Source organism: Pteropus alecto, unplaced genomic scaffold (genome assembly GCF_000325575.1).
Source record: "Pteropus alecto unplaced genomic scaffold, ASM32557v1 scaffold313, whole genome shotgun sequence".
Taxonomy (NCBI): Eukaryota; Metazoa; Chordata; class Mammalia; order Chiroptera; family Pteropodidae; genus Pteropus; species Pteropus alecto.
In genome coordinates this window covers 1,782,181-1,807,766 of record NW_006434832.1, presented here as the reverse complement: position 1 = coordinate 1,807,766, position 25,586 = coordinate 1,782,181, and the positions used below count along the sequence as shown (strand labels likewise).

Here is a 25,586-nt window from a genome sequence, read left to right as displayed (position 1 = left end):
AATTTGGGGGAGACACAAACTATATTCAGACCATAGCAGAAGTATATCTCAAAAAATGCTAATAGTGTTCAGTTAATACATTGCACATTCACTAGGTGGCACAGGTGTGCCAGAGCTCAGAATCATGGTTCTCAACTAAATAATGTAAAGACAGCTTATTATAAATAGTAGTGATAAGACTGTTGAAGAAGCACACATAAAGGGGATAGTCAATCTTACTAGGAACCAGGGAATTTCATAAATTTAATTTTGCAAGATGGGTAAGATTTCCATAGGTGGGAGGGGTTTGGAATAGAGAATTCAGACAAAAGGAATAGTGTGAACAAAGGCATGGAGTTTGGAATATAAAGTATCTGGGGTCAGGGTGATCACTGACGTAGATGATGTAGAAAAACAAGGATAGATTCCGCATAAGTGGTTATAAGTATCATGATAAGGAGTTTGGGTTTTATTATTTAGAAATCATAATTTTGATTTTAGGTCATATCTGATGGCAGAGGGAAGACTGAGTTGGAGAAGAGAAAATAGAATCAGGGAAATCAATTAGGTTATTGCAGGTGTTTGTTTTTTTAAAGAAGAGAGGTGATACGGGTTAGCAGTTACAAGGATGGAAGGGAAGAATCAAATGCAAGTAACAGTGTAGAGGTAGAATTAATAGGTCTTGGCCCCCAATTGTGTGTGTGCAGGGGGGCGGTTGGGTGGTTAAGGAAAGGATGACCCTGAAATTGTGAATCCAAGTGACTTGAAATGATAGTGATGGTATTCACCAAGACGAGGAGGGCAGCAAGAGAAACAAAAGAGTGAATACCATGGAGAGGGAGACATCACTGAATTTGGCAATTAGAAAGTCATTGGTCACTTGGAAGACAGGGCAATTGCAGTAAAGTTGCTGGAGAGAATTTCAAAGGACGGTTGGGGGAGATTGCCATAGGATGAGAAAATGGGAGGCAAGAAAGGGAGACTTGAGAAGTTCAGTTGTGAAGTGAAGAGAAAAAAGGTTGATAATTTGAGGTAACAGTAGAGTTAAGGGGTTTTTGCTTTTTAAGCCACTGTGAGAGGCATGGACATGCCTCTGGGAAGAGAGAGGCTAACTGGCAGTCACTCAAGATGTACAAGAGCAGAGGCTGGATAGATGGGTTGGGATCAAACCTACAGGTGAAGGATTCCGCCTCCTATACATTTGAGATATGTGCCTTAAGATGCTTCTGTAAGGTTAAGAATAGAATGTGATCCGTGAATGGACAAAATGAAGCTACATTACATGCTTCAATCAATTGGAGGTAGCTATAGGATGAAAACATGAAATCCTCAGTTTATTCACTTTCAAATTAGAATATTTTTCTCTCCTAAGTATACAATATTCACAGTGAGTCATGTTTAGAAAATCATTCAGAGAGAAGAATTTTTTATGTGTTACAAGAAACAAAAATTCAGCTTGAGTGAGGCAACTTGTTATTTAGATTTTGGTAGTAGGAAAGAGAGTTGTGGGGTGGGATGCCTGCAGGTCTAAAGCTCTTAAAACAGTGCCTGACACATAATAAGCTCTCAAAACATATTAGCTATTATGAGTAATTAGCTTTTAGCTATTATTAACATTCCCCTCCACCCGCCACTCCCAATCACCAAGTGGATAGTCAGTTTCTCAGTGCCGGTTATTGAATTTATTCAGCTTTCCCCCACTGATGCTAAATCTCATATACTGTATTAAGTTCTCATGTGTATCTGGTCGGGCCCATCCCCCCCATCCTTCCTGAAATTTTACTCGACAACTTCCAAAAACTAAAAAAAAAAAAGTTTCCCTCCTACTTCCCCTGCTACATTTGCTTTGCAAATTGCAATTTAGATTGACTTTACATAAGACTCATTGGGATTTTGCCTATAATTACATTAAATTTGTAGGTTAATTTACAGTTCTTGATACTTTATAATATTGAGTCATTGCATGCAATGACATCATATATCTATCTCTACATTTATTTTGGATATTCTTTTATGTACTTTCATTGGTTTTCTTCATATGGGTCTTATACATTTTTGCCACTTCTTTTTAGTGCTTTAAATTTTTTTGTTTCTCGTCTACGGCCATGCCACCCTGAATGTGCCCGATTTCGTCTGATTTCGGAAGCTAAGCAGAGTCGGGCCTGGTTAGTACTTGGATGGGAGACCACCTAGGAATACCAGGTGCTATAGGTGTAAAAAAAATTTTTTTTTTTCCTCTTGGAATCTGTTGTCTATTTCCTATTTATAGAAAAGTTTTTGATTTTATGTTTATCTGCTAAGATAGGCATTCATTTTCTTCAATTTTCTAGATGTATTTCTTTAAAACTTCAAAAAATTCAACAAATATTTATTAAATGCCTATTATGTGCCTAGATATTGTCCAGGTACTTCTCCAAATTTTAAAGTAATTTTAAGACATTGATGAACTTTCTCAAATTAATGCAGTGTTGGAAGAAAATTACTTATTCACAGCGCTAAGGACTTAGTTAGCTGGCTTATCAATTAGTACTCATTATGATGCTGTCAATAATTAACTTGCCCAATATAAATAAATCTTTAGCTCTTTGTATATTTGTCAAATGGCTCTGTGCTTCAGACCATATTTTATATTTTCTTACTGAGTTTACTAAAAATGCTTTTTCTTAATTTATTTACAAAAATCCTTGGCACATTGTTATCAAAGAAAATTAGATTTAACCAACATGATTTAACTATGAAATAAAAGCACACAAATGATGCGACTATGTCTTGTGTTTCATGAACAATGACAGTGTACTTGAGTTATTTTTCTAATGTGCACAGTCGCCGTTGTCTATACATACAGAAGCAAACAGAGGCCTGAAATGAAATATATTGTCAATTAACTTTAATACAAACATTTTAATTAGGTTAGTAAAGTAACACCTATCTATATTTTTTAAATTAGAAAATGCATAAAAGATGAAAGAAATTAAATCACCCATAGTCCTATTGTCCAATCACAGTTGTTTTTTTACATTTTGGTATGTTTCCATTTAGCTGGTTTACTATACTTTAAAAACATCAAGCTAAAGTAAAATCAAGTAAAGTAAAAAATAAATATAAACGTATTTCATATTCCTGTGATATGAATCTCTAATATGTTATGAGGACTTTGATGGCAATATGATATTTAACTAAGTGGATGTGTTATAGTTTACATAACCATTACTTGAAAATGAGACTTTTAGGTTGCTTCTAATTCATCACTATTAAAATAATGCTGTAGAGTAGGGGTCCCCAACCCCTGGGCCATGGACCGGTTGGGTCCGTGGCCTGTTGGGAACCGGGCCACACAGCAGAAGGAGAGCGGCAGGTGAGCAAGCGAAGCTTCATCTGTATTTGCATCCGGTCCCTGGTGACAGCAAGGTTGGGGACCACTGTATATAGGATTTTGCATCTGGCTTTTTAAATTTAGTGTTACATTTTTGAGGTTTACCCATGTTGTTGTATACATCAGCAGTTAGTTTCTTTTTCATTGTTGGATAGTTTTCCATTGTTGGGACTATACCACAGTTTGTTTATCCATTCACCTTTGGTAGATTTGTGTGTCATTTCCAGTTTGGGGCTATTATAAATAAAGCTGTTGTGAACATTTGTGTATAAGTATGGCTATATGCTCGCGTTTCTCTTGACTAAAAAACTAGTTGTGGACTTGCTGGGTCATGTTAACTTTATAAGAAACTGCATCACATCTTTGCCAATATTTAATGTTGTCAGCCTTTTATATTTTTCTTTGTTTTTCTTGTTTTCCCAAATGGGAACTTGCCTTTTTCTTTTCACCAAACTTTTAAAGCCCTAATGGATGTCAGGAGATTTATCTATGTGACTAGATGAATAATGGTCTGAAATAAATAATGTGAAGAGTATCCCATAGGACATAAAAGTTTAAATTATTTCTGTCCCATCACATCTAGCCCCACATGACTTCAAAATTTTGACAGAAATGATCATTACAGGAGTTTATAGCACAGAATGATTCCTTAGGCCTGAAGACAGGCGTTAACTGATGGGCTTTCACATTGTTCTAGACCAGCACTATCCAATGAAACGCTCTTCAGTGACAGCTACTAGCCACATGTGGTGCTTGAAGTGTGGCTAGTGCAGCTGAAGAACTGAGTTTTTAATTTTAATTAATTTAATTTTAATAGCCAGATGTGTCTATTGGTTACTCGATTGAACAGTATAGTTCTAAAATGTTATTTTTCAGGAAAGATGGTCTGACAAAAAATAATCGAGTGGGACTTGTCAGCTGAGCTGGCTCTGGGGCAAGCTCATGTTTTCTGTCCTTCTTCCCTTTCCTGTGGGGGAATCTGTGTGTCTCTAGAGACACGTAACCAAGGCCTGAAGCACCGCAGAGGAAGAACCAGTGGATGCGTGAGTGTTGAAGTTAGGGTTGGGGCAAGTTATTTGGTAATGAGCTCTTTTTGTCAGGTACTATGCTCTTTGTTTTTTTCTGTTTCTTTTCCCCCTACAAATTCTTTGGTAAACAATAAAGCATATACTTAACTCAATTTTTAAAGTGAAACTTTGGATGAAAGTATGTTGTTTAAATTTAAAATCCATATAATGTTGCCTAGAGGAGTCCCGATTTTTTGATGAAAAGAAGCAAATTCTTTTTTTGTACTTTAGAGGCTCTCAAGTAAGCAATGGCATAATTACTTCCACTAAAGTTTCCATTAGAGATTTGCTGAGATTTTCATTCTTTTGAGCAGCAATGAATTATTAATTTTTTTACATTTCAAGTTGTTAATGAAAACATTTTGCAGTCTTCAGACAGCTGAATGTTCTGGTCACTTAGATTACTAAACTTATATAAAATTGCCCATCAATTTTGTGTTTTCACTTCTTAATAGCTGCATGACTGTAGTGCCTGGGCTTTTATTATGTTTCTTAGAGGTAAGGTCAATGTTAGAAAAATTGTGGAATTTTCCCTTGGCATTACTGTGGTAAGTAAACAGCTACTATTTATAGGGACTTATAGTTTCATGAGAAAATGAGATACCCTGCTTGGCTTACCATAAAAACACAGATGCTTCTAGATTCCAGTAGGGAGGCCTTTTGCTCACAGCATCTGTTTTAGTGGGCAAGAAAGCTGACTTCTAAAGACTTTTTTCACTCGTTTTGAAAGGACACTAGCTCTTTGACAAGTAGACAAGTTCATAAATGAAAAAGGTTAACAGCATTTTGTAAATTTTTTATTACTTTGTCTATATCAGTTCTGTGTAATTTTGATCTATTAGATAATTTTAATTATATCACTTCCTAAATAAGCTTGATATGTCCTTTGTATACATATTATTTGAATTGTTCATTCTTTGATTGAGGTAGATTTGTATTGATCTATAGTTCATTTATTCATCAAATGTTGGATAAGCAATGAGTGCCAAGCCCCATATTAGCCCCAGGAACCAAAAACTGGAGCAAGATGTAGTCTTAGTCTTTGAGAAGTTTATTGTCTTTTATGCAGTGCAAACATGTGAACAGACAATAAAAACACAGTCAGGTGCTTACATTTGAAGTTTATTTTATCAGCTTTGTGGGGAGGGTAAAGAGTCTAGGGATGTCTTCTAGAAGAAGTAATATCTGAGCTGAGAACTGTAGAATGAGTAGGAGTTGGGAGGCAAGGGGCTCAGAGTTAGGGGAGGGAGAAGAATATACAGTAGTCCCCGCCTTATTCACAGGGTTATTTTCCAAGACCCCCCAGTATATGCCTGAAACCACAGATAGTTGTGAACCCTATATATACTATGTTTTTTCAGATACATACAACATACCTATGATAAAGTTTAATTTATAAATTAGACACAGTAAGAGAATGACAACAACAATAATAAAATAGAACAATTACAACAATACACTTGTAATAAAAGTTTTGTGGATGTGGTCTTCTTCCCTGATAACTGATCTGATAACCGATCTGATAACTACATGTCTAATGAATGGATGGTGTATATGGTGTAGACATGCTGGACAAAGGGAATGATTCACATCCTGGGCAGACGGGGCAGGATGGCATGAGATTTCATCGTACTACTCAGAACACACACAATTTAAAACTTACGAATTGTTTTTTCTGGAATTTTCCATTTAATATGTTCATACTGTGGTTGACTGTAGGTCACTGATACCGAAGAAAGTGAAACCACAGATAAGGGGGAACTGTGTAAGAGGAAGAAGCTTGTAGGTGAGACCCCAGGGTAGATGGGAAACTAAAAAGCTGGGTACCGTTTTTGTCAGATGGCTTGTCAACCTGTGACCGTCGGCAAAAATACTCTCATTCAGAAAGCGAAATTATGGCCTAGACTTTAATCCTCTCCTGTTCTAAATTAGTGATTTCCAATCAGTTTATCATGAATCCCATAAGTAAAAAACATTTTGATTATGTATCCCCAATATATATACATATTTATTTATAACTTTTATACTAATAGTTTATGTACGTAGTAAAACATACAAAAGGAAATAAAAAAGATGGGCTAAAGGTGAAAAATATATTCTCATTTTTCTTTTATTAATACGGAAAGCAAAATAGTGCTTCATTTTTCAAACCCTCGGGTTAATATTTTGATACTCCTATTCAGAGGTCTGTTTCTGGGTTCAGCTTATTTGGATACTTGAATTACCCTGCAAACCCTTTGGGAGCATGTATTCCTCTTTAGAGACCGCCAAACAACTGGGACAACTGTTGAAACTAGCCTTTGAGTTAAAACAAAAGCAAAGCGAAAAGTAATTTATTTTCCTCTATAAATTTGTATTCGGGAGACAAATTTAAGAAGAATCAGCTTTGGTTTGAGGTTTGAAGAATGAGTTCTTTAGTCATAAACAAACTGTGACTACAAGTGTCATATTTTACTAACAAGGAAACCCTAAGGACGGTGGAAAGGTTATTGGTTAAATTCATTATACGGAGGAATATTTTGCTAGTCGCTGTTGATCAAAAAGATTGTTAATTGCTGTTTTAAAAAAATATACCCTGTATCTTTATTGGAAGATGGTTTTTCTCAATCTATAGGGGATATGGTTCATAGCCACTAGAGATCTATTATAAAAGATACTTTTTGTGACTTACACTTTATTGGACTTACTGAATTTACTTCACTGGGCTTAAATCAGTCAAAATTCTTTTATCTGAAGAGATGGAAAAGCCAGCTCAAATAAGCTTGATCAAAAAAGAGAATTTATTGGCTCATAACCAACACTGAGGACTCAGGTCTTTAACTTGGTTGTTGGATCTGTGTTTCAAGGTGTCTGCTTGTGTCTTTGTTACCTTTGTTTCTCTGATAGTTTCATTCTGTTTGGTGGTGAGGCAAGGGGGAATGCTTTTCTTCTATTACCTGTGTACATATGATGCCATGGGTGGAACAGACCTCTGTGTAGCTATATGTGTGCTGTGATTAGCATGTCTGCAAAAGCATGTGGAATAGCGAAGGAAGGGTTTCCGAAAGGAAAGGTTTGCTATTATCACAGAGGAAGGGATGCTGGGAGTCAAAAACAACAGATGTTTACAACAGGTGATGAGGTATAGAGGACAGGAGAGCATAAACTAGTCTTTAAAGTTATTAAAAGGTGACTTAATTTTATTTTCCTAATTATTGATTTATATAGAGTATGCAAGCTGCGAGATGTCCTACAGACGAATTATCTTTAACCAACTGCGCCGTCGTGAATGAAAAAGATTTCCAGTCCGGCCAGTGAGTATCTAACTTTGTTTTCTCCTAAGCTGCTAGGTGGCATTTTAGAAACTTCTAAAGAACCCTTATTTTTTAGTGAACTTGAGAATATGTTTTTTTTATTCCTCTCGCTGAGTTAGAAAATGGAAGAAATGAGGAAGTCTTTATTGTGTTGAACTTTGATAACTATGTTTTTAAAATCATACCTGGCTTTTTATACATCTTATTTTTTATCGATTTTCTTCGAAGAACTAAACATATTAGTTGTATGGATTATAAATAACTCAGTCATTAGGTTTTGGGTGTGGATTCAGATCGTCTGAGTTTGGATTCTGGCTCTGTCAGTTACAAACTGGGTGGCCAGAGATAAGTTATTCACCGGGTCTGTGTCTCGGTGTCCTAATCTGTAAAATAGGGATGATGATAATATCTTCCTTGGGGTAGTTGTGAAGATAGAGTTATACAAATAAAGCACTTAGAACAGTGCCTTGCACATTAATAAGCCCTCAATAAATGTTAGCTATTAGGATCATGACTACTATGATAATGTAAAAGACATGAAAATTGGAAGATGCACAGCAAATGTAGACTCTTCCCAAGCATTTTTTATTGTCAGTTATTTTAACTGATTCATGTCACCCACTGCCAGAACTTATTAAGACCCTGCTACCACATTCAGTGCCATCCATAAGCTTCTGAGATTGGTAGAGGTAAGGAGATGAAGAGGCTGTACCAGAAAGTAGGCTGGGGAAATAAGGAACAAAGAAGCAAGACTTTAACTGAGCCTTTCTTTGTTTTTGTTTTTGTTTTAATTTGTTTCGTTTCGTTTTTAAGCTATCTGTGAAATACATGAGTTTCACAGAATTAGAATTGCTAATCATTTTTCGTTTTCAACTTAAGAGTAAGGGGCTGTATTACATGACTGTATTAATATTGTTCTCAGTCCTGAAAATTCTCTGCTGCTAAGTTGAACACAGAACTTCCCACATATAAGCTGGAGTATCGATGATCAGTGTGAGAATTTGTTTATAGAATTCTTTTACACATGTCGAATGTTCATTGTACTCATGATGGAGTTACTTAGAATATAGTAGTTATAAGGAACTTGTGTTCTAGTGACAAAATGATATGTCTAGAAGCATTAAGCATTAATATTAAAAAATTATAGCATTCTAAAAGATAATTTTTAATTATCTTTTAAAAAGATAGTGCTGTTGCATAACAGTTCGAAGCTTCTGTCTCACACACAGTTCTTGGTAGTTTCTTGCTGTAAGAAATTATCATGAGATTAATATTGTATCTGTTTATGAGTAACTTCTGAGCAGGGCGAATTAGCACAAAATGCTTTGAAATAGTAAATATTGATATGTATATGAAAGCTGATAGATTTTGTGAAAATTTTTTATTTTACCATCTTTTTAATTTTACAGGTTATTACTAATTCAATCTGTTGCGAGAATCTGCAAAGAGATTTAAAGCCTAGTCCTAAAGAATAACTTTCTTTTGACTGTTATATCCTGGCTCGTCTCTCTTGGTTCTCCTCCCTTTATTCTATTTAGGATGTGAAATAAGTCTCAGGAGAGAAAATTCATTTAATTTTTACTTACTATTAAGGACTCTAAATAATGTCATCAGTTTTATGTAAACCGGAAATGTAACGAAGGTGGTGTTTTGGATGGTATGTACTCTCTTGAACCTAGTCCTGATTCTGCCTGATGTGTATTTGGCCCAAGGTGCTCCTCATGCCTGGAAAACATGTTGAAGTGGTGACATTTTTTGGAAATGAAATGTGTCCTCTTCCTTCAGGACTCTTATATAATGCCATGTTTCTACCTAGTACTCACAAGCCTCAGTTGTTGGATATAACACGTTTGGAATGGTGTTCTTCATCTCCCTTGACATGAAGTACTGACTCTGTTTCTGTCTTTAGGCACGTGATTGTGAGGACCTCTCCCAACCACAGGTACACATTTACACTGAGGACCCATCCGTCAGTGGTCCCAGGGAGCATTGCATTCAGCTTACCTCAGGTAACTCAGATGTTCATTTATTCTCTTCTATTCTTGAAAGTCATAGAAGAATCAATTCATTTAAAGCAAGCATCACCTATAACTGTACTGATTCATATCAGAGAAAAACATCTAGGCAGTATATATGAAATTTAAAGATATCTTTTTAATTGCCAGTTTTCCTGTGTCTACCTTTTATTGTCTTGATTTTTTCCTAAGTTTTAAAAACTCTGCAGTATTATCAGTTAGCTATTAGATAAGGTATCAAGTTATTTTAATGTTAATTCCCAGGGTAATAGAAAAGACATTGACCTGTAAAATTAACATTTATTAATAGTGATTTTTAAATGCAGTGATGCCAGACTAAAGACTATGATACAAGTAGCTGTTATTTTGAATTACAACCTACCTTGCTGGGCTCCCGTAATGACTGGAAGGATGATGACTACGTTGATAACTGTTGGTGGTTTCTGTGAGGGGAAAATTGCCTAGCACTGCCCCAGACACATGACACATAATCTAGGAGCAGTGCAAATACCAGTCTGTAGCCTTTGCTCCCTTACCTTCTTGCTTGTGCCTCTGATCCCACAGTGCTAAGCATTGTAAATATTACCCCTGACTCCTCCTCTTCATAGGCTGGTAAGCATTGATATAGTCCCCTGGAGTTTTAGTGAAAGATATCAAACACTCATTGTGGGAATTACTAAAGACCTCTTGGAGCTCTCAAAAATTATGGGAAATATTCACTCACTATTTCCCTTCACTATATGCCTCTCCATTATCAGGGTCACTTTTCACATTTGTTTCTGTAGAGCAGAGGTTTGAGGTCGTCCAAGGTTTTCCAGATTTCACAGAACTCCATTTGGGATTCTGGTGGTTAGAAATGGGGTTTCTGACTATTTCTCCTTGGCTTTCTGCTATTAAAAAATTTTTCCCCAACATTTACTGTAGGCCAGGTATGATTCTAAGTACTTTCGCATGTTTTTGTTAATTTAATTCTCAAAACAGCCCCGTACAATAGATACTATTTTTATCATCCTTTGAGGCTGTCTTTGGGATTGACGTACAGAATCTAAATGTGGCTGCTCTGTGACCCCAAGTCTGAGCTAAACCACGTGCTCCTAAATTTCAGGTTGCTGCAAGTAGGGTGGGATATTAGAGAAGAGGGACATGAAGGGCAGCGAGGAGGGAGAAGTGACCTGTGGTGAGAAAGCTGGACGGGAGAGCACTTGATGTTGCACATATTTAAAATTCAACAAAACCCATGATAGATGAGTAGGCAAACTTTTGATTTTTAGCCAAAAATTATTTTTTCTCGCTGTTCTTTGCAGTGTTACCAGTAATTACTAATTTTGAATCTATACCAAGCCAGTCCCGAATTCCTGCCTAAACACAGTCTGGCCGACCCCATACGTTATTGCCGTTGTAATCAGTCAGGACCTGGGGAGAGGCTAAAGGCTGGTTGAAAATGCCTGAAAAGCCTTTGGCTAGTACACAAGGACTAGTCATGACCATCTAATGATCCGAATCCCTGCTTAGGTTTCATTATAGATTATCTGACCAGTTTTAATTTAGTTTTTATCAGTTGAGTGTCTTTCCTTTTGTGGTACTGTAACAAACAGTATAACTTACCACAGTACATTTAGAGCACTGAAATAATATCTGTTACTACAAAGGTTTTCAGAAAGATTATATTGTGCAAAGGAGCATCTACTCAATGGTGCCAGCTTTACTATAAAAAAAGGCAAGCTTCGTATGCTCTGGAGTGAATGTTCAGATATAAACTGTAGCATATAAGTTTCCTAGACTGCCGTAACAAAGTACCACTAACTGGGTGGCTTACAGCAACAGAAATGTATTCAGTCACAGTTCTGGAGCCTAGAAGTCTGAAATTAAGGCGTCCACAGGGCCATGCTCTCTCGGAAGGCCCTAGGGAAGAATCTGTTCCATGCTTTGCTTCTGGTGTTGCCCACAATCCTTGATGTTCCTTGGCTGGTAGACGTATTGCTTCAATCTCTGCCTCCATTGTCACATGACTTTCTCCGCATGTGTCTGTGTGTCTCTTCTTATAAGAATGCCAATCATATTGGCTTAGGGCCCACCCTAACTTGATATGACTGACCTCATCTTAACTTGATTGCATCTGAAAAGACCTTATTTTGAAATACAGGCACATTCATAGGTTCTGGGGCTCAGCCTTCAACATGTCTTTTTGTGGGACACAATTTGGCACATAGCAGCATACCATATTTTGGTCTTTGAATGTGTTCCTGAAATTCATAGAAATTCCTGTTTTCCTCATTTCTCTAATTTTGATTGATTTGGTTTTAAGTGTCTTTTTTTTTTTTCCTCTTATTTTACAGCGAAAATGGGCCGGACTTTCTATTGGGCAAGAAATAGAAGGTAGGTATATTTTTTAGTTACCTGAGGTTGATTTTCTTCATAATTTTCTTATAGTTATGGAGATCCGTACAGTTTTCTGTTACTGGTTGTCAGGCTATTAAACATCCATCATATTCATATTACTGGTTAGATCTATAAGAATGGGAAGTAAATAGTTATAGTACCTATAGCCCTACTTCTCTGTCTGCCTGCTATTCTGCCCGGAAATTACAATCTACTGGGGTAAAGAATATCCACATATTTAAAGCTCACAGAATATTTACAAGGTAAATCTGTGCATAAATATTACCATCAAGAGCACTGTGTAAAAATGTTAAGACAGAACAGTAGATAGATTGATTGGAGGCTGGAAAATTAACCAGAGAAATCTTTCTAGGCATTGGAGTTTTGAGCATGATTATGAAGGGAGAGGGAATATTACATGGTAGAAATAAGGAAGAAAGGAGCAACCTGGTGGTCTAGTGGTTAGGTTTCAGAAATTAGGAAGAAAAGCTTTTAAGATGAGAAATAATATAAATAAAAGCATTGAGATGGGAGCAAGCAAATCACAGGCAGTGCTCAGGAAGTGTTTGCCTGACTGGATTGTATTGGTGAGGGTAGAGTATGCAGTTAGTGGCGGGCCTTGCAGTACATACTGGAAATCTGGATTTTAGGCAAAAACAATTGAGAGCTCCTGAGAATTTCTGAATGAGCCCATCAAAATCCTACTTTTAGGAAAGGATTCTAATGTCCATGTGGAGTGTAGCAAGGAGTGGGGAGAATTCAGGAGTCAAGGAGAATAGCTTAAAGGTTACTTGATTTGCCTAGCCTAGGATTTTGTGTTCAATAGGATTTTGTGAAACTATGGCTATGGAAAAATATTTTTAAAAGTCTAAGTTATGTTGAAGAGGAATAACTGTCATTATTTGGTGATTCCATTTTACTGTAAACTAAGATATGTTTCCCCTGTGTTTGGAAAGATAAGTCAGATTTAGGCTAAGGAGAAGAAAGGGTGGCAATATGGTACACTTTTTAAAATAAAGAATATTGTAAAGTCATCATTAATTCACCAGGGAAGGGCATGGAGAGCAGTTCATGATTTCAGGGGAAAAATAGGACTAAGCCACTTGTGGATTATAAGCAAAAACTGGATTATCTCTTTGCATGGGAAAATTGAGAAAATGGAGTGTGGATCTTGTTATATAACGTCATGTCAGCTTCATGGGTGCAGTAAGGGAAGGAAAGAAAATGAGAGTGCTTTCCAAAGTTCCCTGAAAGAAACACTTGGAGAATTTGCCTTTTTTTTTTTTTTAACCAAAACAAAAACAAAATCCCCAGGCCTCTCCTCCTGAGTCGTGATCTGTGTTTTGTGTTTTTAACAATCACCCGTAGTGGTTCTTATGAGTCCCATTTTGGGGAACACTGACATAAGTGATTCCCTTCACCATCACCTCCCTTCACCATCACCAGAAGCATGGTGAGAAGCTGAGACGGTGCAGGAGTTCAGCACCGAAATAAAGTAGGTCAGTGCACGAAGCCAGGGTTCCCTATTTGCAGACACTGGCAGAAATAAAATTGAACACTTGTCAAGTCTAATGAGAAAAATGGGTGTGTATGTAGCTTAGGTTTCTAATTTTCTTAAACGTAATTTTCTAAATATAGGGTAAGAGTGTGCTTAAATTTAACTTTTAATGTAGATAAATTCAGTTATGAAAAAGTGTGAACATTCACACTTGATGAATCTTGATGAATTGAGAAATATGTTTTGTGACTTAAATTATGTTTAAAGCATTCTCTTACCAGAAATGCTTTATCTTGATTGTAAAGTTCTTTAAAAGGTAAATCAAACAGACTTAATGGGCAAAATCATGAAACCAAGTGATCAGCTGGGACTAGGGTGGAGTAAGCCTGAGGCGAGGAAGAGTGTGCGGGCCTGCTCCATGTGGATGACGTGGCCGTGAAGGTAGAAAGCTGGTTCCGTGTAAGTAGAGAGATAGGCAAAGATGGGACAAGAGGTGTGGCATGAAGGGAAGTGCTAATTCAAAGATTCTGGAACAAGAGTTCTGTCTGTAAGGTGGGAATTTTTTAGTCAGGTCAGCAGTTTTACTTGAGAATCTTCTGGAAGAATTGCTTAGTCTTCTTTTCATCTGGAAATGCCATGTTTTAAGAATTACAGACTAATGTTCAATTAGCACGTGTTTGACCACTGTCGTATTCCTGTCATTGTGATGTCTACATTTATTCAAAGCATTGGCTATACATTTTTTTGCTTATAAAAATTTTTTTTATTAATCTTTGGTATTAAATTGATGTTAGTCATAAAATAAGAAAGCTTTTTCAACCTCTCACCCTTTGCTCCTGAATGAAACCTTTGGGGCACCTGTCCCTTTGGGGCTAATGGTGGCGCTGACCATGGTGCTGCCATTGGTTCTGTCCATGGTACTGCCCAAAACATTTGAAATTGTGGCAGCTTGTTCTTTTCTATTTAAGAATGTGGACCTTAAATTATATGTACTTAAAAACTGTAGTCAGTAATGATATTTTAACATACTTACTCATATTTCTTGCTATAAGGATGGTACACCCCCCCACACACACATATGTGCATATACATACATATATGTGCATTATGACGTGGAATTGTTTTGGAGTTTTTAATGCATTAAATGGAATCATACTATACAAACCTTTCTGTAATATACTTTTTTCACTCAATATTATGTTTTAATGGGCCATCCACCTTTATTAAACATACATCAAGTTTTTATTTTAATTCTCTATGGTATTTCATATTATGAATATCCTTTATTGTATTGACCATTCTCTTACTGATGAGCATTTTTTTCAATGTTTGACTATTATAAATAATGTTATAATGAACTTCCCTATAGTTATCTTTTTAGTCTTTCTGGGAGAGATTACATGAGATTACAAGAGTCTTCCAGGACCAGACACCTGGAAATAGAATTTTTGAATCAACTTATTCATACTTATATTAATATTTCATCCTATATATATCTTCACTCTGTGGGGAAACAATTAAGCTCTCTTGTTTATGAAAGTTACTTGGCCTGTAACCTGTACTTTCTGGGAAATGTTAAGAAAGAACAAATATCCAAAAGTGGAGGCAGGAGAGTATTCTGAAACTTTCAGCCAAAATTTGAATTTATGCTGTGATTGGAACTCATTCTGTGATAGTATGTTTTCTATTCCTCACCCTGGCCTTCTTTGTAATTTTGCTTTTGAAAATGTTTATCTTTAAAATACATATGTCTCCCTTTATGACAGCAAACCAAAATATAAAAATATTACACAAGCAATTTCATTCAAAGAATTTACAGAAAATTCTTGTACATAACTCAAGTGGCTAGATTATAAGAAATAAGTTTAGAACAGAATTTTAAGTGTGAAGAATTTAGTATAAAGACTTATCTAATCCAATCTTCCTGTTTTATAGATGTGACAAATCAAGGCACAGAGCACTAAATGCTTCTCTAGTTACAAACAGAATCTATTAAAACATTTAGACTTCAAAGTTTCTTTGTTTTGCCACTTTTGTTATTAACAAAGAGACTATGGTTATTTATTTATTTATTTGCTGCTGTTCTTTTATTTAAATAGTTCATGAGTATATTAAGCATCTAACACACACCATTAGGTGCTGTTAAATACAAAGATGAGTTAAAAACATGGTCTTTACTCTGTTCTACATGTCCTACATGTAGAAATTACTGTACTCAGTAAATATTTTTATAGTATTCAGCAAGAAATGTCAGACTCCTAAGTTGCTCTGAAGCAAACTCCCCTCCTTTTCTTAGGGCAAAAGAGCCACACAGTTCTCAGCCTAGCTCTTTTTTGCGTCAGAAAAATCTTTTTAGAAACAGTGTGCTATGCTGGCTCCTTGTAAATGTAAGCGTCCTCTGTTAAATGAGAAAGGGGAAGAGGTCATTTGGGGAGAGGTGCGGGGGGGGGGCTGTGATTTCTCCTTAAGAGGGTAAAAGTAGAGATATGAGGGAAGATGGCAGATTAGAAATCAGAAACGAGAAGACCTCACAAAAATTCTACTTGCAAAAATAAATAAAAAGCAAAATAAACTTTAAAAAAATATATATAGAGAGAGAGAGAGAGAGAGACAGAGAGAGAGAGAGACAGAGAGAGTGTAAAAGTAGAAGGAAAGTGTTGTTCAATATGTTCTAATTAATTGATATGGGGAAGAAAATATCTAGTGGTTATTACCATGTTTTAAAATCTGTGCCTGTGTGTGTCCATCCAGTGAAGGCCATGTAATGTCTCCTTTTGGACAAGTTCTGTTATGATTCATTTATGTAAAACTTTTAGTTACTTGAAACATAGCAAGCATTTGATATCCCTGTGATTTAAAAAAAAAAAAAATGTTTCTTTTCCCCCTCTAGTGTCCTTGTATACATTTGACAAGGCCAAACAATGTATTGGCACAATGACCATCGAGATCGATTTCCTGCAGAAAAAAAGCATCGATTCCAACCCTTATGATACTGACAAGATGGCAGCAGAGTTTATTCAGCAGTTCAACAACCAGGCGTTCTCAGTGGGGCAGCAGGTAGTTTGGAATTTTCTTTCATTTCTTTCACTTTATAGGCATTCTCGTTCTTGCAGTTGTCCACAATTAATTCTGCTTTTTAAAAATGAGAGGAGCTTTGCATATGAACAGGTATATGCAAGGTGAGTGATGAAAAGTGAAGGAGATATGTTTACTGAACCTCAAAGAAGGCGTCTGTTCAGAAAAATTCTAAAGCAGCTTTTAGGTTTCAACATCCTATTTAATTACAGCAGCTTTTCTGTCTAAATTTGGAAACACTGCACACATGTGTGACTCAAATTTCTTTTTTTCTTATTGTGGCACATTTATTTAGTCTTTGGATGTCTTTCTCTTTTACTGATATATTTCTGTAGAAAAGTAGTTTTTTCTTTGGTTATGAACTTCTTTGAGAAACTTAAGAAAATTATTATTATATATTTTCAGATTTTTCATGGAACCTCTGAAACCCAAATTTTCTCTACTTTAAAATGATATTGTTTATGTTGCAATTTTTTTTTTTTTTGGACTTCACTTAATATATTGTTAACCTCCTAAGAAGAAATTCTATTCTTTTAAAATCGTACCCTAAAAAAATGTGTGATTTCATAAATTGCTGTTTGTTCACATAAATAATTATTGCTCTGTTGCTCTTATATTTGTCTTCTTCTTTGTGACTTTTCTTAATCATCCCCAGCTCCTTTTTCCTACGGTAGCTCCATAGCAGGGGTCCTCAAAGCATGGTCCTGAGACCCCTGGGGGTCTCTGAGGCTCTTTCAGGGGGTTGCGAAGTCAAAACTATTTTCATATTAATACCAAGACATAACGTGTCTTTCTCCTTTTGTTCTCTCATGAGTGTACAGCGGAGTTTAGACTACGTGCTGGTGTAGCACGTCGACTGCTGGAGCAGATATGAGGGTCCAGCTGTCTTCCATTAAGCCAGACATTAAAGAGATTTGTGAAAATGTGGCCATACCTTTCTTCCAGCTTGTGCTTTTTATTTTGGAAAATAAGAGTTTCTTAAAATAAATTAAAAATATTTATATTAACACATGATGGATTTATTAGTTATTTTTAAATTAACAAATGCCTTTTAAGTTTTTGTCTTAGTTTCTAATATGCTAAATATCAATAGATATAATCCATATAAACAAAGGCTTTTTGGGGTCCTCAAAAAATTTTAGGCTCATAAAGGGGTCCTGAGACCAAAATATTTGAGAATCCTTGCTTGTAGCGTTCTGACCTCTACTGACTTACCTAGAATGCCCTTGCAGTCTCCTACGTGGGAAGGCATGCAGGATGAGGAATGAGAGACGCTATAGAAAGAAAGAGCTGTTGGGCTGAAAGGAGTGTTATTTTTTGTCATTCTCTTGTTTAACTGAAATGGCAAAGATCTGGAACAAGACTCTAAGGGTTTGATAATCGACACATTATAATCTCAGACTTTTGCTAGTAGAAGCTGAATTACTGATAGACAGGAAAAGGATATAGTGCATTTATTATTATTTTTAAGAATATTAGAATTGGAATGAACCTAAGATTATCTTGTCTAACCTCTTCATTTTGCGAATGAGGAATTTTAGGTCCAGAGAAGATAAATGACATGTCCCTGTTCATACATCCAGGGGTGTAGCTGAGACAAGAACCCACTAGTTAATCGATCAATTAATTAAGTAAATATTTATCGAACACCTAGTTATGTTCCAGCTGCTATTTTAGGCACTGCAGACCAGCAATGAACAAAATACACATAATCTCTATTTTCATAGAGCTTACTTTCTAGTTTGGGAAGACACAAAATAGAGAAATGCCATGTACTGTTAAGTAATTTGATGTAAGTTAAACGGGATGATGCACTAGGGAGCCCCTGTGGTGCTACTTTGGATTAAATGGTCCGAGAAGGCCTCCCGAGAGGACATTTAGCTGATAATTTATCAACCACCTGTCCGTTGCTTTTTGGACTATACTACATTCCTCTGGATTCTTACACTTTTTGACTGATAGTCGTGTTCATATCGCCTCATTAAACTTTATTGTTTTGACCTTTAGTTTTAGTGTTTTAACAGAATATGCTTAGAAGGATATTTAATAGAAAATGCTTTGGTGTTTATAATAACTTTAAACCTAATAACATGCAGATGTCTGTAAACCCATGCAAGAAAATCCTCCGTGATACAGAGAAGAAATAAATCTCACCCCAAATCACTGTTCTTAGTATTCAGTTCCCTTTGGAGTAGTTAATAGTGGCGGGATTGACAGCTTTGCCTGTTACACCCCGAGCATGTAGAAGAGGGCCTAGCTTGTGGAAAGCACTCAATAAATACTTGGCTAATGAATGAACATTCAGACGCTGTCTCTGCACTTGTATGGCAGGCATTTTGTATTGGTTGTAGAAAAGCATGGATATCAGAGTCACAGATTCAGGCTTGAATCCTGGCAGTGTCATTTCCTGTGACTTGGTCCCATTGCTTAGCCTTCTTCTGGATCTGTTTCCTTACTAGTAAAACTGGAGAATGATTTGTTTCTAAGAGAGTTTGTGACTGAATTATATAACCTCCTGTCGTGTTTGCTTGGTACATAGTAGATACTCAATAAATAGTAGTTCCCTTTTCCTTTCATTGGTTAGGTGGGTAGTTTGCCTGTGGACCATATTTGAGAGGGATACACAAGACAAAGCTGGTTTCCTGCATTTGGAAAACATTGGTGATGTGAGCATCAAGCCATTATATCATAAAGTGATTTTTCTCCCTTTACCTCTTTCCTACACAGCTTGTCTTTAGCTTCAATGAGAAGCTTTTTGGCTTGCTGGTAAAGGATATTGAAGCCATGGATCCTAGCATCCTGAAGGGAGAGCCTGCGACCGGTAAAAGGCAGAAGGTATGTTTTATTTCTAATAATCTTTATTGGACAGTCTTTATGAGGTGAATTGTGCATAGTAAGCAAATTTTCCCATCCATTCTCTTGCTCAGTGATTTCTTTCATGTTATGTACACTTTCATGTTATGTACTCTGTTTTTATAGCCAGCATTGTTATTAAAATATAGCATAAAATACACTTATTTACAGACCTAATAATAATTTGAACTTTTATATGTACCTGTAATCCTGGTTGAGTGAAGATGATATTTATTATAAATAAAAAAGAAGAAGACAGGCCTTATGAAAAGATATATGCATTGAAATAAAGAAAATAGGAATAATAGGAAGGTAGTTATGACAGAAATAACTGTAACTTGGATGATAGTTTGGAAGATTTGCTCTTCTCCGAGAGACCTCGTTCCCCTTCATTTTTGGCTTTGCTTTTAGAAGTCCAGAAGTCAGCTGGTAGACTAACTACTACTTACTGTTTTTCTATCCAGATCGAAGTAGGACTGGTTGTTGGAAACAGTCAAGTTGCATTTGAAAAAGCAGAAAATTCATCACTCAATCTTATTGGTAAGATTTATAGTTTTTAGAAGATTCCGAATGAAGTGGGGTCTATTGCTGTTACTATATGTGACTCAGCTTACGGTGATTTTCAAGTGGAGAAGGCGAATAGGGGCCCTGCCCTTGAGAAGGCTTTTCACAAAACCAAGAAGTATTTCCTATTCGTCAGATGTGCTGATGGTAAAGTTTGAAACCTTCACTAGATCAGCATTGTCCAATAGAAATATAATGTGAGCCACACATGTAATTTTTAATTTCCGAGTAACCACACTATAAATAAGTAAAAGTTCAGGCTTACAGAAGATTTGCAAAAGTAGTTCAAAGAGTTGCTGTAAACGCTTCACCAACTTCCTTTGATGTTATGTCTTAAATAGCTGTAGTACGGTTACCAAAATGAAATAAATGTGGTTTCATTGCTCCTAAGTAAACCACAGACTTTATTTGGATTTCACCAGTTTTTTCATTAGGTCCTTTTTCTATCTTAGGATCTGACTCGGGATCCCACATTACAGTTAGCTGTTTATAGTCTCATAGTCTTCTCCAGTCTCTGACAGTTCCTTAGGCTTTCACAGTCTCTCGTGACCTTGAGAACCAGTCAGTCTGTGGATTGTCCCTCACCTGGTTGTGTGTTAAACATGATACGGGTGTCACTTCTATTAGTGATTGAGTTGAATGATGAATGTGCAGGTTCGTAGTTCCAACAGATTCGTAGTTCATTCTTACTCTTTTACGTTAGCCCTATTTTTGTTATATTCAAATAATGCACATTGTTCTTTAAGAATATTAACTCACCAGAATAATGATGCCACTAACTGTATAGTAATTCTTATTTTTGATTGCTTTAACTAAGTTGATTGTCTACTCCAGAAGAAAGTATACACTATCATATCCAAGGTTATTTGACTTTGAATGTGTGGCCTTTTTTCTTCATTTATAGATTATTGTTCCTTTTTATTGTTTTTTTCTTACTTATAAAGTATTTTATAAAATATGGATAGATACTCAAAAACAACTCACAACTCCAAAATTTAAAAATTTAAGTCAATTTTCATACCATTTTATAACTTTTTCTTTATGCTTAATATATTTCAGGCATCTTAATGAACACAACTTTACAACATAATTTTTAATGACTAAGTTATTTTGTGGATGTAGGATATATCAAAATCTCTCGTTATTGATCCGGTACATTTCTACAATGATTATCTCGTATTTTATGTTTTGTACACCTTTTGTTAGGGTATCTTATCCCAAGGGAGTTTTGTAACTTTCATACTATGTGGGTATTTCTAAGTAATTCATGAAAAGGTGTGATTGATAGGTTTTTCTCATTAGAAAATAAAATTGTGTAATGATTTAGCATGCAGTAATTTTGGCCACAAGAGGGCAGTAGAGCATAAGGAACATTTTCCATAGCTTTATAAAGGAAGTGGTTAAGTCCAGAAAACTCTAACCATCAAACTCCATCGAGGATACACTTTTTCTAATATGAACTTTTCTTCCCTAATTAAAAAACAAAACAAAACAAAACTATAATATTACTTTCTTTTTTTGTTTATATAGTAGAGTGTAGTAAGGTATTTTATTCTTTGTATTTGAAATAATATGGTTCTCTTAAGTTACTTTAGGTGGCACTGTGACATTTAAATTAAATAATTTTTATCTTCGTGAAAGAATTGGAAAATACAAATTTTGAAATTATTAAAGACTTTAGGATGATTTTACACTTCTGTGTGCAAGTAAAGAAAAAGCAAATAAGACATCAAATTTATTTAGTGCATCTTCTCAGGTTTAGGGATTATATACCCAATTATAAACTTAATCTAGATAAATATATGTATTTTTAAATACACTTGTTTTAGGAGCTTTGAGGGACTGGTAGATTTCATTTGCATTTCTGCCAGCTAGTGTTGTCTTCAGATATGCACATGATGTTTCTTCTAATCAACCAAATTAGCTAACTCGGTTGGGATTAGAGGTTAAGACAACCAAGCTCCATGGATTGATTACAAATGGGCTTCGGCATGAGTTTAGTCATCTTGAAAGTGTTTTACTGACCCTAAATGGGAACCAGACAAAATAGTTAGCATAGAAAAACTCATCCTTCTTATTAGAACATCAGCAAAGACCACGCTGTTCATCTTTGTATAAAGGTAGCTTCTCTTTATTCATTGAGGATGCTCAGGGAGTTTTGTCTTTTGACACTGTTTTTAACTCACATTTGATTATCTTTGTTTGACATAGGCAAAGCTAAAACCAAGGAAAATCGCCAGTCTATCATCAATCCTGACTGGAATTTCGAAAAAATGGGGATAGGAGGTCTGGACAAGGAATTTTCAGATATTTTTCGACGAGCATTTGCTTCCCGAGTGTTTCCTCCTGAGATTGTGGAGCAGATGGGTGAGTTTAAAAAGGAAAATTTGATTAAATCTTGTGTTTTTTAAAAAGTGAGTGTGATTTGGTCTCTTTTCAGTATTGTTTTAAAAATATTCTTCAGACCTGCCAAAGTATTTTTCTCTTTTAACTTCTTTTAAAAAAAGTTTTCTAGAAAAATCTTTGAAGTGTTAGATCTTTTAAAATTACATTTTAATTTTATGGGGAAATCATGGAAGTATTTGTGGTTTTGCTCGAATTTATTCAAGTATGATTTTTTTCTATAAGACATTTAGAAACTTTATTTTATTTAGTTATTTGTGAATGTTTTTCTATATGGAATATTTAGAAATTTCATCTGACTCTAAAGATCCACTATGGTTAAGATTTACCCTGCTGAATAATTATTACCTATTAGTCTGTGGGCATTGTTCTAATATTAGCTGTGCATTGTTCTAATATTAGCTGCTGCTTCTTTTTAGTGTGCTGTCATATTACCAATTAGTACCTCTTCATACCTAGTAAATGGATACTTGGCACGTTTTTAAATTAGATAAGTATGATCCAATAAGACAAATGTAGGGGATACGTAGGAGTTTCCACATTGCATTCAAAGAAATGTGCTATTCATTTATCACTTTCTTCTTGAAGGTTTATTTAATTTATCTGTGTGAAGTGGCATTTTTTGCCCTAGTGGAAATGCTGTCATGACTGTTTTCATATCCATATCATAGGTTGGATTGGAATGTGAGAAACAGAATATCTGAGAAAGGAATTTATAACCTTATAGCTGCTGGCAGACTATTAGGATAAAAACAGAATCCAAAAAACTGAAGGAATATGAATATATTACTCCCCTCACCCCCATCATTCTTTATCTTTAAATTGCTACTGGGAGATAAAAGTATATTCATAATGGTGGGGATGAGAACTGCTTTCTAGGCGCTAAGTGCCTGGTTCTATTAGCCTCCTATTGTTGGTAGCTTTTCTGCCGGGTCGCTCACTCTGATAAATTACAGGCACAGCACACACCTGTTCACTGGGTAAAGGTCGAGTTTGGAATTGGATTAAGAGAAAATGACAGAGACCCTCATCACCTTAGTTTTATACACCTTGAAATGGCAATAACATACTTCTTTATCTAAAAGATACAAAGGCCAAGTCCATTAAAAACAGAATTTTAATTTGGAAAATAGTAAAAAATGTGATAGTTCACTATCTTGGTAATGTGTATTTTGAGACACAATAAATCTATAAAGCTTTCTGATTAGGACATGAAAATATTGTTTATGTGTATTTTAGCTATAAGCAGAGATAAAAGGACCATTCCAAATGTTGTTATTCTCGTCAGATATTTTTTCTGGTTTTCAAGAGTGAGCCCTGGTGCAGAAAGAGTTTAATGGTTATGTTTCTTTGAATATTATACTATCTAGCCAACAAGTACAAAAATAACTGCTTCTGTAAAGCCATATCCTTAATCACATTATAAATATTTTCTCACAGTTTAGAAGCTATCGAAGATTCAGTTATTCAGACACTAGTTTTGTGTTGGTGCATTATCTAAACCCTGCTCATTAGGGCCTCTGTCTGATGTTGGGTAGATAATGCATAAAGGAGTAAAACTCTTAATAGTCGATTTATGATTTTGCCAGCTGTTGAAAAGTTTGAAATTAAACCAAAACAGATTTGGAATTTCTGAGCGAAATTAATCTGTTTTTGCGATCCATATTGAAATTAGTTGAATTATAATAGTATGCTTTTGTTGCTGTTAACATGCTTTTTGACTAAGGACCAAGGATTTGAATTTTCTTTGTGAGTGCTACTCTCCAGAACTCTTTTTATGGATTTATTTTTCTAATATTTTATACTAATTTAACTAAACCAAAAAAGAGTTCTGTCCTTTAAAAAAAAAGTAATATATTTTTATTTCGTTATGGCCTTTGCCATCAAGAAGCATATGTTATCAATTTGATTTAAAAGAGAATAAGTGTAAAGCTACTTTGGCTTTTAAGCTGAATTGAAAGACAATTTCTTTTTTCTGAAAGAAGATTCTCAGTGTCCTAAAGCTATTTTTTTGTGGTAAAATGACTGAGAAATAATTCTCTTGCTATGCATGTGTCATTCCCTAATTTTCAATAAAGGCTTCTTTTTTCCTTTGAAATTTGAGGCAGTTACATAGTAGAATAAACTTATTACACTCCAAGTACAGTGTGGTTATAAAGTTCTCATTAGACTTTAGTAAGGGTATATAAAAGTACAAATTGCTACATATGGGTAGAATATAAAATAACACTACACAAGTCCTTTTTTTATATACCCTGTGTTCTTTTACCCTGCTAGGTGGAAACAAAATTGGCTGATTATTTTCCTCACTCTTTGTTAACTAAATAGATAAAGATGTATGATTTTAGGATCCAGTTGAACACTGGGTTGGTTAAATCAATTCAAATGAAAAAAAAAATAGCGATTAGAAAAGAGTAATTATGGGGCTGTTTTGTTTTGTTTTAAGCAGAGAACTTTTTTGCTTTTGGCTTGAAACCTAATCATTATCTTTACCATGAAGTATAGGGTTATGTCTACTCTGTAAACAGGAATTTTAACTAAATGTATCTTTTTGCCTATACATCAAAGTCTCAAGTTCACAAAATGATAAATTTAGACTCCTCTTATGTCGTGTTTATGAGACTGATAATTATGCTTCTAGATAATATAATTCTTTCCTTTTGGTTGTAAAACTTCATGTTGCTTTTCAAAATTGAAAATATAGTTTTGATACGTACAGAATGTTGCTGATGAGATGTAGGAAGACCGAAGGACTAACCAGAGGCACACCATTATGCAGTAAAATTAGGAATCAGATGAGGTGATACGCATAAAATAAGTGTCCTGTCTGTTAGTTTCCAACCTGTTAGTTTCCCTCTTGAAGTACCTTCAAGTATGTACTATATATCTTCTTGTTCTTATTGTAATATTTTTATAGAATCAAAATCAAAGAAAGCCTTAAAAGAGAAGTCACATACAGCCCTAAAGAGAGGGCATTAAAGGCCATGTGTAGAAATAGGAAAAGGGATTACTTAGAGGGAATTTCAGTTTAGACTGTTGTTGTTTTAATCAGTAACTATTTTCTTTAGCATTGGACTCCCAAGCCCA

At 35.3% G+C, this 25,586-nt stretch overlaps 1 protein-coding gene and 1 pseudogene across 1 annotated transcript in view; both read left to right on the top strand.

Annotated features, from left to right (window-relative positions):
* Positions 1 to 2,074: 2,074 nt before the first annotated feature.
* On the top strand, positions 2,075 to 2,193 carry LOC112478448 (annotated as a pseudogene).
* Positions 2,194 to 7,626: 5,433 nt separating this feature from the next.
* Positions 7,627 to 25,586, top strand: part of NSF (N-ethylmaleimide sensitive factor, vesicle fusing ATPase) — a 103,610-nt gene continuing 85,650 nt past the window's right edge. Inside the window, exons 1-7 of the mRNA XM_025045614.1 lie at positions 7,627 to 7,712; positions 9,622 to 9,721; positions 12,064 to 12,103; positions 16,495 to 16,661; positions 19,407 to 19,514; positions 19,997 to 20,072; positions 22,308 to 22,463. Coding sequence (XP_024901382.1) covers positions 7,630 to 7,712; positions 9,622 to 9,721; positions 12,064 to 12,103; positions 16,495 to 16,661; positions 19,407 to 19,514; positions 19,997 to 20,072; positions 22,308 to 22,463 — 730 coding nt within the window. The 5' untranslated portion in view covers positions 7,627 to 7,629. The remainder of the gene's footprint in view (positions 7,713 to 9,621; positions 9,722 to 12,063; positions 12,104 to 16,494; positions 16,662 to 19,406; positions 19,515 to 19,996; positions 20,073 to 22,307; positions 22,464 to 25,586) is intronic.